Here is a 14,966-nt window from a genome sequence, read left to right on the forward strand (position 1 = left end):
GGCGGACAATCATATCATACAATTAAATAAACCAAAACCCTTTCCCATAAAAAAATATTCGGCCCAAAGTCCAACCTCTCTCTCTCTCTCTCTCTCTCTCTCTCTCTCTCTCTCTCTCTCTCTCTCTTTCTACTGTGTTAGTTCTTTGGTCTACTTTTTATTTTTATTTTATCGTCACTACCACCACTAGTCTCCAAGCAAACGTCCCCACCAAGCAGAAGCATCCATCCACCCTCCCACCCACCCCTTGGTAAATTAGCAGTCACGTTACATCGTCGTCAACCGTTCCATACACGACACCCTTTCCTTCCATCCATCCATAGAAAATAAAGAAAGAAAGATAAACAACTAATTGGTTGACCAGAATGAACCCTCCTTCAGTCTCTTCTCTATCCTTCTTTTCTTTTCTTACTGTATTAAATATTAATCAGTAAGAAGAAGTAAAGAAGATTAGGGAGAGACACAGGCATTGTTTATGGCAATGGCTCACAAGAATCAAAGTGTTACCAAATCCACAATTTTCCCCCAACTTTTTCTCAGTTTTCTTTCTTTTTCTAACTTTCAACTTTCTACTTTCAAGATTAAATAGTACTTAAGAAAAAGTTTAAAGAGGAAAAAAAAAAAAATAAACAAGGAATCCCGTATAGTACAGGGAACGAACAAACCCATTAGTCTCCTCCTTGGACTTGCAGCTTAGGATCTTTCCCCCTTCCCCCGTCAGCTTCCCATTGGGCTCTGCTCCATGGAATTCGCTTGCTTGCTTGCTCAAATTAGGGGCTTTTTCCTTCCAACTCTGCTTTTCACTCTTTTCTTTTCATCTTCCAATCTTCAAATCTGGGTTTTCTTTTTCCTTCTCTGTTTTGATGATGAAACTAACGAACTTTAAGAAGACTCCAGAATGAGACTGGTTGGCTCTGTGATATGGGCATGATTGTGCTCGCTTTCGTAAGTGACGATCAACATCGATGGGTCGTCCAAAGCTCGTTCGACATGCTTCCTTGCAGGGCAACCCCTCACGCTACTGCACTTGTAGTAACCCCTGATGAAACCACAATCAAACAAAATATAAGAACACCACTAAAATTTCACAATATGGACTTGACTCAGCTACTGAATCAGACTTCAAACTTGCAGTGACTAACCGAGTCAACCCGTTGGTTCCAAGTCAAGACTGAATATAGTGGACTAATCTGCCACAAAGAGGAAAACTAGAGGAACAGAATGGGATGCTAATCATAGTAAACTAGTGATCTATGCTCCGATGGGTCAACGACTCAAACAACCTCATCCACATCAAGTGGTCACATTCAGGTGGGTTTGAGCGAGTCGTAACCCGGGGTGGTTGACATAGTGGTAAGGTAGAACAGAGGATGAAAGAGAAGGAAATTTACAAACCTTGGATGTGGAGATCCTTTAATTGGCTTCTGTCCGTACTTCCTCCATGAGTAATCGTCGGGTGGGATATCGGCCATCTTCAAGCTAATTGCAGGAACTCTGACCACCCTCTTCACCCTTGATTTCCTGTATTATCAGATTGTGACAGATTTAGACCCTTTTCTTTGTGATTTCAATTTTACTACAATAACTCATATGAAAACAGAACAGATTCACTAAAAAAGAAAGGGGGAAAACAAACCTTCGCTTTGAGCAATGGCAACGCCCAGATGAGGCACCACATTTGTTACCGGCGGCATCGTCGGAGGAGCTGCACTTCCTCTTTAACGAAGAGGAAGACAGAGGAGGGCGACCAGCAGAGGAAACCTGAGAAAGATGGGTAATCTGAAACGTCGAGGATGAGGAAGGCTGCTTACTATCCGTGTCGCCGGTTAACGAAGACATGAATGAAGTCGCGGCGGAGATAGAGGGAGAAGCACTGAAACTAATGGTGGTTGTCGATTCCTTTCTCTCGAGAATACCGTTCTTCGTCATCTGAAGATTAGGATTGTTGTTGGGTTGGAAGTAATGGTGATGTTGACTCTGATGAGGAACTGGAAGAGGTGGGAGTCGTTGGATCGGCGTTGGACAATAAATCTTGGACCCAGATGATTGTTTCTCTTTCCCCTCCTCCTGCTGAGGCTGTGGCTGTTGCTGGTGCGTTTGTTGATGGGCCACGGCATAGGATTCGTAGGTGGTAGGATTGTTTTGGGGAGGAGAAGCTACAGGAGCCCTTCTGAAGCGAGCGTGGCCGGTTCTGGTCCTACCCAGTAACGAAATCACTTTCTTGAACTTGTTCACAGCAACATCTGCAACCTCTCTGCAATCCATGTCAATCTCCACGGCAACTTTAGGGTTTGACGAGGCATGGACCTGCTCTAGCTGCTGTTGTTGCTGCTGCCTCTGAGATAATAACTTTATAAGCTTCTCAACGCTCTGTAACCCCGCAGATGCAGCTTCTTCCACTGCATTCTCTTCTGTTCTTGTTGCAGCAAAGGCATCGCTCCTGTAAGCCATTAGCTCCACCGCCATATTAGCAGAAAATCATCAACAAGAAGACCCTTCTCTCGCTCTCGCTCTCGCTCTCGCTGGTCTCTGAAGAATGGAAGGCGAGGGGAATAAGAAGAAATAGATGAGGAAAGAGGCCAAAAAAAGTAGGAGAGAGGTTGAGAAGAGCGAAAGATTAATTATTTAATTGTTAATTAAAAAATTAAAAGGAGAGATTCCGAGTCAAACTGATTTGCCCGTTCTTCTGCCCGTTGCCCTTGTTATGCAAGGCATGGAATGACTGACCTGTCGATTCTACCATCTCCCGTCAAAGGCTATAACGAATGACAACCATCCACGTGGTATAAATTTTGTTGGGATTCTTCGCTTACACTGTACAGACTACAGAGTAGAAAAACGCTTTAGACTTTTCAGTAAAAAAAATAGTCTCGACATTGACCGCCTCTTTATCGGAGCTGGAGCCTAGAGGTAGCCGCTACTTTTACGGGCTAAAGCCGGTCAAGAGATAGGTTCAAACAGTGGACCGAGACCGTCCGATCCGGGAGTCGGTAAAATAGGAGATAGGGGTTAGTTGGTGCCAGAGAGGTAAGAGTTGACCTTCATACCCAAAGCCAAAGGATTTCTTGGGTTCTTTCGCAGTTTCGCGCGCCTTTGGTATGGTGGCCTTCGTGGGTGGGGTCCAATGTAGTGATAGGTGGGGCCCATCTCCCACCTTCCCTCACCTCTCTCTCTCTCTCTCTCTTCTTTTTTTAAGTCTTTAGTCTTTATTAGTGGTGTTTCGTCTTTACTCGGAAACGAAGACTTTTGATTAAGGGGAGTTCTGTCAATTGTCAACTACAATTCACATGGGGATTCTTTTCTCGACTAATCAAAACCTACAAAAAAATTGCTTGTTTTTTCTTTTGTTTTATTATAACTGTCTCGTTCTTGGCACACTTATGGGGGTAATAGCGACATTTTGGAGTTGATGCTTAGAGGAGAAGCATAATGAGTTGTGAGTCTACTATATATCACGATATTGATAACGTAATCTGTGGGTCCCTTAGTAAAAGAGATCTGATGGTGTCATGGCATTCAGATTCCGATCTATGGGTTAGGCTCAGAGAACCCTTTCCTTAGTACGAGACATGTGTAATGCACGTGCATATGTTTGGATACTGGAAATGTATTGACGTTTCAGGTTTATATTTTAGAAAAACAAATGAGAAAAATAAGCGATTGGATGCGAGAAATAAGAAAACCCAATTCCAAATCAATCCTGATTCTATTAATTATCAAAGTAATGCAAATTGTGGTCAACTCTTGCCAGCTCCTAGGCATGAATAACGCGACTCACATAATTTATAGCGTAATTAAGATTTTAAAATTTGGTATTAGATCAAAATCGGATAGCATTTGATGCAGTCGACACTCGATAATACTCTTGGTCTACTAATATCATTAAATTAATTTTAATTATCAGCCGGCTCCTAGGATTACTGATTTTTTTTTGGCAGGGAAAGTCAAAAATCTTTTTTTGGTAAGAGGGGGAAGTCAGAATCGGCATCAGAGAAACTCTGACCGTCGGAGTATCCATCAAACCCGACACAAGAGTAAAACCTTGAATGTAGATTTACAATCTTTATTGAATGTTGTGGGCATATGACCCATAGTATTTAATATTTATATCATGGTTTGAGAAATCGGTAATGGATTACCCTAATCAGGTGATTTGTATCATAATCGGTAGTTGATGATACTGATTCCAAGGAAATCCCGTGTCAATGGATCAGTATGAATCAACGGTAAAACAATAATAAAAAAATAAAAAAAAATCTGATCCATCCCAATTCAAGGTGATCCGGATCAGAATCTGTCAAGACTGATCCTGATATCAATTACTAATCCGTATTGCTATTCTTCTAATTTGTCAGAATCATATTGGAAAAAGGTTATAGAGAGAGACAGATAAGAAAGCTACTGTTGTCCTATGGCCCAAGTGGATGAAGTTGCTTTGATTCCAGTTAGATGCTTCCAATTGGATCCTGCTTGTTTTTTTTTTTTTTTAATCTTTAAATACCTCACCATTGCCATGATTTTAAATGTGGCCAGAGTTGCTTGGATAATCTTCAAAATCAGGTTAGGTCATGGTTTAAAAGATAGCTAATTGGAATTAGTGTCCATTAATTCTGATCTGAATCATCCCGGAATTGGCTTTGATTCGATCGGATTTTATGCTTAAAAAATCAAAAGTCAAAGTCAAATCCTTTAATTTCATCGATTTCAATCATAAGTTTTTTATTAAAAAAAATGGGGGTTTTTTTTTTTAATGAAAAAAAAAGATCTTGTTTTAAAAAAACTAACTAGATGGAGTCTCTCACAAAGCTTTTGTTGGCCATGTTTGGTTGGAAAGAATCTACAAAAAGGTTTTTATGAGTTATCTTTATTTTACTTCATTTCACTTCAAACCAAACATACTTAAATCTTAAATAGCACAAGTTAGATGAAAATAGATTCCTATAAGGGTAAGAATTGCCTTCGAAAAATTTTTAAGAAAAAATATTTTCTAGATGTTAGTAGCTGATAATAGTCAAACATATTAAATTTTTTTCTTTAGTCCTTATAAACAGCCAACTAAAATCCTAATATTACTTTCTTCTTCCAAGTCTATAAGACTTTACCTTCTTTTTTATTTTTGGAAAAATTATATGATTAGCTACTTTTGGGTTTTCATTTACAAAACTGTCCACCTTATGTTTGAGTTAACAAAAATAGACAAAAACAAGTTAAGATTTACAAAATTGGACAAAAATAGTATCTCTCCCTCCCACATTTATTTTTTTAGATATTTTTACCCCTGTCATTGCCTTCTCACCCAGGCGTCCTTCGTTCCCTGCAACCCTACCCTTGTCCCAACTACCGCCATTTTCAGCTATCCTAAGTAACAGAGGGAAAAAAAAAAAAAGATTTTGTCAAAGGGAAACTGCCGTGGAAGGAAGGAGAGTCACTGTTTTGTTTAGTTTTATAAAACTAAACTTGTTTTTGTCTAGTTTTATTAACTCAAACATAGAATGGATAGTTTTGTAAATGAAAATCCAAAAGTAGCTAATCATGTAATTTTTCCTTTTTGTTTTGTTTTTCCTTTGACTGATCAAGACACTTGATCCACTACGAGCCTAAACCTTTTAGAACTGCTATTATAACTACTAATAAATAGCATTATACAATGATAATGGTGGTAGCTCTATATCAGTTTTACGTTTCCAACTAAAGTTGCAAAAAAAAAAAAAAAAAAAAAAAAAAAAAACCTACCATTGATTGTTTCTTATTATTGTATTGTTATAATCAATTTGTTGTTTTGACCGTTAATGATGTATTAAATTAAGAGGTACTAGTGGCCTTCATTTAGGGGTGTCAATTTTGGATCGGAACCGGTAATCGGATCGAAACCGTCTTGCTAAGAACTGAAATCAACCCACCCAATAACTTATTGGTCCAGATCTAGTCTTAGTGATAGGTTATTGGTCTGGATCGGGTCTGATCCTCGGAACCTTTGGCATTGGAAGAAATGCATACACTTGAATTTGTCTTGCACCATTTTTCATGTTTTAAAATGTTAAAGATGATCTTTGCTATTTTAATGTACAGTTAAAGTGATTTTTATTATACAGTTATTGTTTAATTGTTATTAGAACATGACTCAAGACTAAGCAAGACACTTGGCCTCTCAAATTCTAGTATTCTATCCCTCTCCTATCTGTTGCACATGTTGGACACACACCAGTAATTAATGAATTGCTTTTGAAATATTCTAGTTTGCTTGAGATTTTTAGTTCCAATGGGAAAAATGCTTTACATTTGGCTACTCAACAAGGGCATGTTTGGATCCAATTAAGAATCGGAATCGAATCATTCATTAATTAGTAGTCCTGGATCTCAAATTTAGAATCAATGAGCTTATTGTTTTGGATCTGGTCTTGACACCTTAGAACCAGAACCACTAGAGAAACAGACCCATAGCCTAAAACCGAACCAATTAACATCCCTACCTTCATTTGCCAAAGGAGGTCAAGTGGAATTGGTGACATATGAAGACTTTTTTTTCCATCCTAATTTTGTTGTATAGACCAGGTAAACCTCGGGTCCATGTAAGACCCAACACTCCACATGACCCAAGAAAGATCAAGACCTATGGGATAGAGAAGAGTTGAAGTCAAGACCTATGTTTGAAAATTTGTCACTTGGGATGGTTTGGAGTGTTGATGTGGCAAACAAGACCATTGAATGGAGACAATTGTGGAGGGTTCATATTTTGCATTCTGGGGATTGGATTGTAGGCTGCCTCCAAAGACCACGAATTTGTATGTCTTTGTTTCCCATTAAATTAGTGAGATGGGGTTTTTAGGGTTATTTGGAATTCTTTGTAACTACAAATAAACGTGATTAAAAGATATTGTAACCTTTTGTTTCTATTACTAGTTAAACTATTTTTATTGCTCTATGGATGTAGACATTTTCTTAAAACATTTATGTACCTTTCTATTGTAATTGTTTGATTACTCTTTCAGCTCATTTTCTTCAGCGTGCGTAGAATTTTGTTTATTCAAGAATGTCATTAGAATTGACTATATATTATATCACATATCATTTAGTAATTGATAAACCATTTTCTCAAAGGTTGACTTTCCAATTGCATTTAAATTTAAAATGCGGATCGTGATACATAATGAAGATTTAATTGACCATAACCCTCATGGCTCATCCACATGGTTGATAAGGGGGGTGTCTATGTAGCATCTTCAACCCATCCATGGATTCTTAGTTAGACCAAACATTTAGTTTTTCAACGTGGTAGGTTAAATGTGATTAATTTTTTATGCATAGATAAATCCCAACGTTTTCAATTCACATGTCACATTTCAATTTTTATGCAAAAAAGTTTTTTGGTCTAGTGGTAAAATAAACTATGACTATCGAAAGGGAATATGTCAGTACATGAGAAAATATATGATTGAATTCATGAGGAATGACATGAATTAGGTGGTTGCAAGGGGAATAAAAGGAAGGGAAAAATCAAATCAATACAAACATAAAACTTTTATAATCATTATTTCACATGAATGTATGAGTAGTTTCAAAATATTTGAAATATAATTATTATATTTGATTTTACTATGCAATCAAATTATTTTGATTTGAAAAGTAAAATAAAGATTGGAGAAGGTATTTGTACATGGAAGATTTTCTCATCAACTCCATCAAATAAGTTCTACCAAAACAAAAAAAAAATTCCATCAAATAAGGGGGGATGGGCTTTTTTGTCATTTGGATTTGGCATTTATACCAATCTTACTGCATTAAATGCAGGTCTTGCACATGCAAAGCCAAAAGATTATATATCAAAAATATAATTATCAAGGGAAATTCTTGTTGTAATTGAAACAAAGTCTAACTCTGATAGATTAAAGTTATTGTGTAACTCGATGTTCTTTTCAAATTTTGCTACTGTTGACCCCATTGGCCTTAGTGGGGGTTTATGTATTATGTGGAATGCAAATGTTGCTCTGCAGATTTTCTACTGCTCATCTCGGGTTATTGATTGCAATATTCGCATGATTTGGTCCAGTGACTGTTGGAAGCTCTCTTGTATTTATGGTCCTCCTAACTCTTCAGATAGGCTGGAGTTCTGGAGGCAGCTTACTGATCTAGGGAATTCTGTTTCTTGTCCTTGGTTGATCTGTGGGGACTTTAATGAAGTTCTTTCAGCTGCTGAGAAGCAAGGTGGCCGGTTAAAATCTTCTCGGTAGATTTCAAATTTCCAATCCTTTGTTGATGAGTGTGGCCTCATGGACATGTGCTCATGCAGTCCTTTCTTTACTTGGTCGAACAGAAGGAGGGGAAATGATCTTATTAGGGAGAAGCTGGATCGTGCCCTGTTCTCCCTTTCTTGGAGGGATAAGTTCCCTGATGCGAGAGTCTCAGTGGAGCCGGCTTGTGGCTCGGATCATTGTCCTCTTATTATTGAAATATTTCCTCCCCCACCTTCTGGGAAGCGGCTATTCAGATTTGAGGATAGATGGAGAGCTCTTCCAGGTTGTGAGAGTGAAGTTACTTGTGGTTGGAGTGAACGCTGGCAAGGATCAGATATGTTTAAAATTCACAAGAAAATTAAAGGGGTTCGATCTCGCCTAGCAAAGTGGAAGAAACTGCATGTTAATGATGTGGATTTGGAGGTCTCTAGGCAAATGAATGTCATTAAGGACATTCAGGCTATGAGTTGGCACCCTCACTTCACAGAGTTGGAATCGGATGCTCAAAAAGATCTCCAGTTTCTTCTTGACCAGCAGGAATCCCATTGGAAGCAGAAGGCTAGGACCTTATGGTTGAAGGAGGGAGATAGGAATACAAAATTCTTCCATTCCGCTACACTTCAGAGGAGAAGTAGAAATAAGATTCCAAGATTGTTGTCTCAGCAAGGGGAGTGGCTTGAGAAAGAGGTAGATATTGATCATGAGATTTTTTCCTTCTTCAATAATCTCTTTACTTCGGATGGTTCGCATAGCCTAGAGAGAGCTCTCCAATTTATCCACTCGAGCTTCACTGATAATATGAATAGAACCCTTTGCCTTCCTATCTCTGATGATGAGGTTAAAGTTGCAGCTTTCAGTATGAAACCCCTTAAGGCCCCTGGTCCTGATGGCCTTCCCCCTGTGTTCTTCCAGTCTTATTGGCATATTGTGGGCCCTGAGGTGTGCAAGGCAATGAGATCCTTTTTTGATTCAGGCTTCCTTCTTATTCCCAAGGTGAAGGAGGTAGAAAGAGTTGACCAATTCAGGCCAATCAGTCTCTGCAATGTCGTGTATCGCATTTTTTCTAAAGTTCTTGCCAGAAGACTGAAGAAATGTCTTGATCTAATTGTGGCGCCCGAGCAAACTGCCTTTGTGGAAGGGAGGAGTATCTCTGAAAATGTTTTGATTGCGCACAAGGCCTTTCACCATATTAGGCAGGTCCAAAGGGAGAGGAATTATTTGGCGACAGTGAAGCTTGATATGAGGAAGACTTATAACAGGATTGAGTGGAATTTCCTCTCTAGAATTTTGCTGAAGATGGGCATATGTGACAAGTGGGTTCAGCTCATTAGCCAGTGTGTAAGTACAGTTTCCTATTCCTTCCTGCTAAATGGAATCCAAAAGGGAGTTGTTGTGCCTTCTCGTGGTATTAGGCAAGGGGATCCTCTCTCTCCAAGCTTGTTTGTTCTGTGCACAGAATGCCTCACATCCTTGATTGCGGGAGCTGTGGAAGATGGAAGCCTAAGTGGGATGCGAATCAGGCCTGCAAGCCCTTTGCTTACGCATTCTTTCTTTGCTGATCATTGCCTTATTTTTCTTCAGACCAACCATGGCTCTCTGAGAAGCCTTCGGGATGCTCTGTCTCTTTATTGTGAAGCTTTGGGCCAGGCTATTAACGGGCAGAAGTCCTCCGGCTGCTTTAGCCCCAATACTCCACAAAGGCTAAGGCGTATTTTTGCTAGAATCATCAGAGTGGATGGTTTGATTAGCCCTGGTACTTATCTTGGTCTCCCCTCTGAGATTGGTAAGAATAAGAAGGCAGCTTTCCAACACTTGAAGGATAGAACCATTGCAAAGATAGCTGGGTGGAAAGAAAAGTTACTCTCTCAGGCTGGGAAAGAGGTTCTTATTAAGGCTGTGGTGACTGCTTCTCCATCTTATCATATGTCTCACTTTAAACTCCCATGTAGTCTCCTCGATGACATTAGTAGAGCAAGCTGCAACTTCATGTGGGGTCAGAAGGGGGAGAGGAAGATTCACTGGGTGGGTAAGGACTACCTCAACCTCCCCAAGCTTGATGGAGGCCTGGGCATCAAAGATCTAAATATCCAAAATCAAGCTCTCTTAGCTAAGCTCGGGTGGCAATTGCTTACTAAGGAGGGTTCTCTCTGGGCAAGATTGATAAAGATTATCTACTTTCCTTCTTCTTCTTTTTTGATGGCACAGGTTGGTGGTAGGCCATCTTGGGCTTGGAAAAGTATCCTCCATGGAAGACAGCTTCTGAACAAAGGACTGATGTGGATTGTGGGGAACGGCTTTTCAATTCACATCTGGGATGACCCGTGGATTCCAGTGTTGGAGGGCTTTAGACTTCATCTTCCCAGCCCTCCAGATTGCCCCTTCCATAGAGTTTCTGATCTTATTGACTCCCAAGCTAAGTGGGATATTGTGAAGCTGCGAGCTTTCCTTTTGCCTTTTGAGATAGAGTGCATTCTACAGATCCCTATTAGCTCGGAGAGGTGTTGTGATATGCTTTGTTGGGGCTCCTCTACTACTGGTATTTTCTCAGTCAAGTCGGCTTATAGATTGGGTACTCAACTCCTTCAGTGCTCTTCTAAGTTTGCGATGAAGGCCACCTCTAACCCAAAAGAGGTTTGGAAGTGTATTTGGAATTCACTTGCTCCTCCCAAAGTGAAGTCCTTCTTGTGGAAAGCCTGTTTGGGTGCTTTAGGGGTTTTGAAAAATCTGAGGCAGAGATGTATCGTGGACTCAGATGCTTGTGTTGGATGCGGACTTGATGTTGAATCGATCGAGCATGCCATTTTGTACTGCCCACTGGCCAAGCAAGCTTGGTTTGCATAAGTGGTTTCTTTGAGAGTGGATGCTCTTCCCTCTCTCTCCCTCTCGGAGTGGATCTTGGAATGGAGCAAGGGGCCGGGGACTTCGAGGAAGGATTGCAAGATTTGCTTTACTTCTCATGCCTTGGTGGCCTAGGAAGTTTGGAAGCTGAGGAATGCCCGTTGCTTTAGATCTTCGATTCCATCCTTCAAGCCATGGATTGCCTCGGTCAATAGGGAAGTCGAGGATGTTCTATCTGCCTTCGTGCATGTTTCGCAGTCGGAAGTTTTTGGGAGTTCAGTGGTGATTCCCCCCTCCCCTCCTGTGGGAACCTACTCCTTCTTTGTTGATGCGGCTACTGGTTCTAGCCCCAAGGCCCTTAGCATTGGCTGCGTCGTTTTTTTATCCAGGTGGTGAGTTGTGCTTGATTGCCTCTGAGCATTTTGCCTTGGCACCGGCGGTGGTTGGTGAGGCATTGACAATCCGTTTGGCTCTCTCAACAGCTAGAAAGTTGGGAGTGCACTCCATTCTGGTTCGTCGGATTGTCTTTCCCTCATCAAATGCTTGTCCCCCTCCCCCCTTCCTTCTTCCCCTAGCTTCTCTTGTATTATACAGGATATTCGTATCCTGAAAGCTTCTTTCTCTTTCTGTGATTTTGTTCATGTCAGTAGGGATGCAAATGGCTTGGCTCATAATATTGCTAAATGGGCCCTCTCTAGCCCGCTAAGCTGCTTTTGGGAACCCCCTTTTTCTAGGGACCTCATGGACATTGTAACTCCTTTCTTGTTTCGGCCTAATGAATAGTTTTTTGGCACCAAAAAAAAAAAAAAAAAAAGTTGGTAACAAAGAAATTGTAATTTAACTTTTTTTGATTATACACTTCTTTAAAAAATGGTAAAATGTTCCATCATTTTACATATGTATTTGAAAATATAAATGATAATTACAATTTTACGTCATTTTCAAATTATTTTGAAAACCCTTTATTATCCGTAAATTTAAAAAATCGTTGACAATAAAACAAGGGACCATCAAAGAAGATTAATTGGAATGGCAACAAGCGGGCTTGATGCACATTATCGGACAACAACCCATCATCACAGTCATTCGAAATCTCATTAAAGGGCAGAATAACTCTAGCAAAGACAACATTTTGCTGATTGCTTATTGTTGTAGTATTCTGTGGAATATTTGGATCGGATATTGGGACTGGACCTTCAGGCAACAAATTTGTAATCCTAGAGGCATTGTGCTTAGATCCATTGCGGGGGCTAAGGAAGTGGTCAATCAATTCTGCTTCTCTAAGGCAAAAATGCGGAGATTGGTTAAATGGATTCACCCTCGTCAATCGTTTGTCAAGTTCAATATTGAAGGTGCAAGCTTGGGGAATCCTGGACAAGCTGGAATTGGAGGGGTTTGTCGCACTGAGGATGCATCATTCATTTGCGCGTTTTCAGAAGGAATTAATTGGAACTATGCTCTGGTCGCCGAAGCTTTAGCGGCACGTAGAGCTATGCTATTAGCTCTTTCTCTGAATTTCAAGCAGGTTATTATTGAGAGTGATAACCTTTTGCTGATTAGCCTATTGAATGGTGGTACTGAGGCCTCTCCTTGGAAAATCAAGCCTATTGTGTCCGACTACTTCAACCTCATCCCGCTCTTTGACAAGATTAGGTTCTCTCATGTTTTGAGGGAAACGAACTATGTGGCAAATTCCCTGGCAACTCAAGCAGCTTCTTCTCAAATTTCCCTATGTTGGTTTTCTTCCCTTCCCCCCTCTATTTCTCCTTTGTTGTTTGCTGACTCTGCGGGAACATTGTTCCTTAGATAATAAATTGCTTTTATCAAAAAAAAAAAAATCAAAGAAGATTAAAACTTCTTTAGTCACCAACTTGGTTACAGGAAGAAGCATCCATTATCAAAAACTGTAAGAACTTTAGATAGATTTCACAATCATGATTACAAAACTTTTCAGTTTCCTTTTAAAATTGGTTGTCTTTCAGTAAGGAGGCATACATATACATAGTTCTAGTTCAAGGTATCAGTGGTACTAGCATCAATGTCTATTAATATTGATACGTATTGGATCGCATCAATCCAAATTAACCAAAAATTTAAGGAAAAAAACACCTTAAATACTAATACCATCGATTCATATCGATATCGTATCAATATCAATCACAACTGATACCGATATGGATCAGCAATTCTGTGGATCTGATACCAATACCTAAATCCATGTACGTACATGGTTTTACGTATCGGTCTTAGATCAACTATATCAATCAATCTATATTGGTATCAACCCACACCAATACCGATATTTGACTAAAACCAAATCAATGAGTAACACGAACATGTTACAAACCGAGTGTCTAATTGTCGAACTATGGTCAAGTATTGATACCTTTGAGGGCAAAATCGTCCAAAAAGATCAACATGGACCGATATCGATTCTATATCCAATACGATATTGATAATGATGCCAATACCCATACCCATACCCATACCCGATACCTAAAAATCCATGTGTACATGTAATCCGATGCATTTCTTACTGCTAGTATTTCTCCAAATTTTGGAGTCTACAATTTGAGATGTGATGACTAATTTATACTATCATGGAGTTGCTTAACCTAACCATCCTTCCACGTGAACCAACTTGGTTAAGCCGTAAGGGAATCTTGGGTTAGGTTAGGTTAGTAGAAACCTAGCCCAAGATTTCTCCGCGAATCAAGGAATTGATTTCTCGGGAGAGATCATCGGATCATCTAATATCTCTGCTCAATAATTGTACAATTAATTTATTGGAAACATGTGGGCATGTGGGGCCCACTGACAGACTGCTTTCTTCCGCTGACGCCTTTAAAAAAGTCAAATATAGTTGGAAGCTGTATAAGAGAAGCCGCGCTGGAGTTGTTTTTACTTTTTAGCCCACGTATTGACTTTATCACCGAAAAGTCATCATATTAGTGTGTGTTTTTTCTTTTAAATTTTTATTTATATTAATATTAATTAAGTTTAGGGAAAAAAATCGTTTTAACATGATTGTTGATTTGATGCTTTCATGCGTATTCTCATTGGTCTTATATTGACATAAAAACCACGCTTTTGAATAAAAAAATCTTTTCGTAGATTAAATCTACTATAAATATCCAAAAAAACCATGTCTTTCTAATATCAAGGTTATTAAATAGAAGAAGTAAATTACGAAATTAGGTGATTGACTAATTAATTAGGTGAATTGATGCTAAACCTACTTGAATTTATTAGTCAACATAAATTAGAGTCTAATCTATATTACCAAATTAAGCTATGATTATTTTTCCTTGTGATTGATAATAGACTTTTAGACACGTTTGGTAATGTTTTTATAAAGCTAGTGGGCTTTTGCCACGTCCTCACCTACGAGGGCTTAGCAATGGTAGTTTTATTTTTTTTATGTAAGACTTAGCAATGGTAGCCCGCAAAAGAAGAATGTGGAGACTTGATGGATTGATGGATGGAGAGAGAAAAAATATTATTGGTCGATGTTAGGAATTAGCGAAAAAAGATTTTGAGTTAGGGATGCAAAGGGCATGCAAACGGAGTGGATTCGGCTTTGATACGGATCTTGATATTCGTTGGTCAAATAAAGATATCTCTAAATGGATTTGAATGGATTCGGATGTGGATCGAAGTCAGATTTTTGATCATCCGTTTATATCTCTATCTTGTGTAAGTCGAACTTTCCTCCCTTAATCGATACAATTCACTCTCAATCCATATCTCTTAGATCATTATTCATGTTGAATCTTCAAAAACCATCAAGATCATTATTTATTTAAGTTTTTTGTATTAAATATTCAAATTTTTTTCTGGACAGACTTTTATCGGAGTATTTGGATTTTTTTTTGGATATCTCTAAACGAATATGGA

The 14,966-nt window shown here is 39.1% G+C and overlaps 1 protein-coding gene across 3 annotated transcripts; it reads right to left on the reverse strand.

The window, feature by feature from the left end:
* Positions 1–831: 831 nt before the first annotated feature.
* Positions 832–2,570, reverse strand: LOC122657337 (probable WRKY transcription factor 7). 3 transcript variants are annotated; one of them, XM_043852010.1, is made up of 4 exons: positions 2,321–2,570; positions 1,637–2,095; positions 1,396–1,521; positions 832–1,039 (listed from the first exon to the last, which is right to left on the reverse strand). In XM_043852010.1, exons 1-4 carry the CDS (start codon positions 2,464–2,466, stop codon positions 883–885), a joined length of 888 nt encoding a protein of 295 aa, XP_043707945.1. In that variant the 5' UTR covers positions 2,467–2,570; the 3' UTR covers positions 832–882. The 3 variants fall into 3 exon arrangements, with proteins under 3 accessions (XP_043707945.1, XP_043707944.1, XP_043707943.1); XM_043852009.1 differs by having other exon boundaries at positions 1,637–2,103; positions 2,320–2,570; XM_043852008.1 differs by having other exon boundaries at positions 1,637–2,570.
* Positions 2,571–14,966: the final 12,396 nt, after the last annotated feature.

This window comes from Telopea speciosissima, chromosome 4 (assembly GCF_018873765.1).
Source record: "Telopea speciosissima isolate NSW1024214 ecotype Mountain lineage chromosome 4, Tspe_v1, whole genome shotgun sequence".
Classification (NCBI taxonomy): domain Eukaryota; kingdom Viridiplantae; phylum Streptophyta; class Magnoliopsida; order Proteales; family Proteaceae; genus Telopea; species Telopea speciosissima.

Excerpts from the sequence above, each read along its gene's own strand:
- LOC122657337 (XM_043852008.1), bottom strand. The coding sequence starts at position 2,466 with ATGGCGGTGGAGCTAATGGCTTACAGGAGCGATGCCTTTGCTGCAACA. Across the intron at positions 1,522-1,636 it reads TGCCATTGCTCAAAGCGAAG|GAAATCAAGGGTGAAGAGGG; the intron begins GTTTGTTTTCCC and ends CTGATAATACAG. Across the intron at positions 1,040-1,395 it reads AAAGGATCTCCACATCCAAG|GGGTTACTACAAGTGCAGTA; the intron begins GTTTGTAAATTT and ends TGGTTTCATCAG.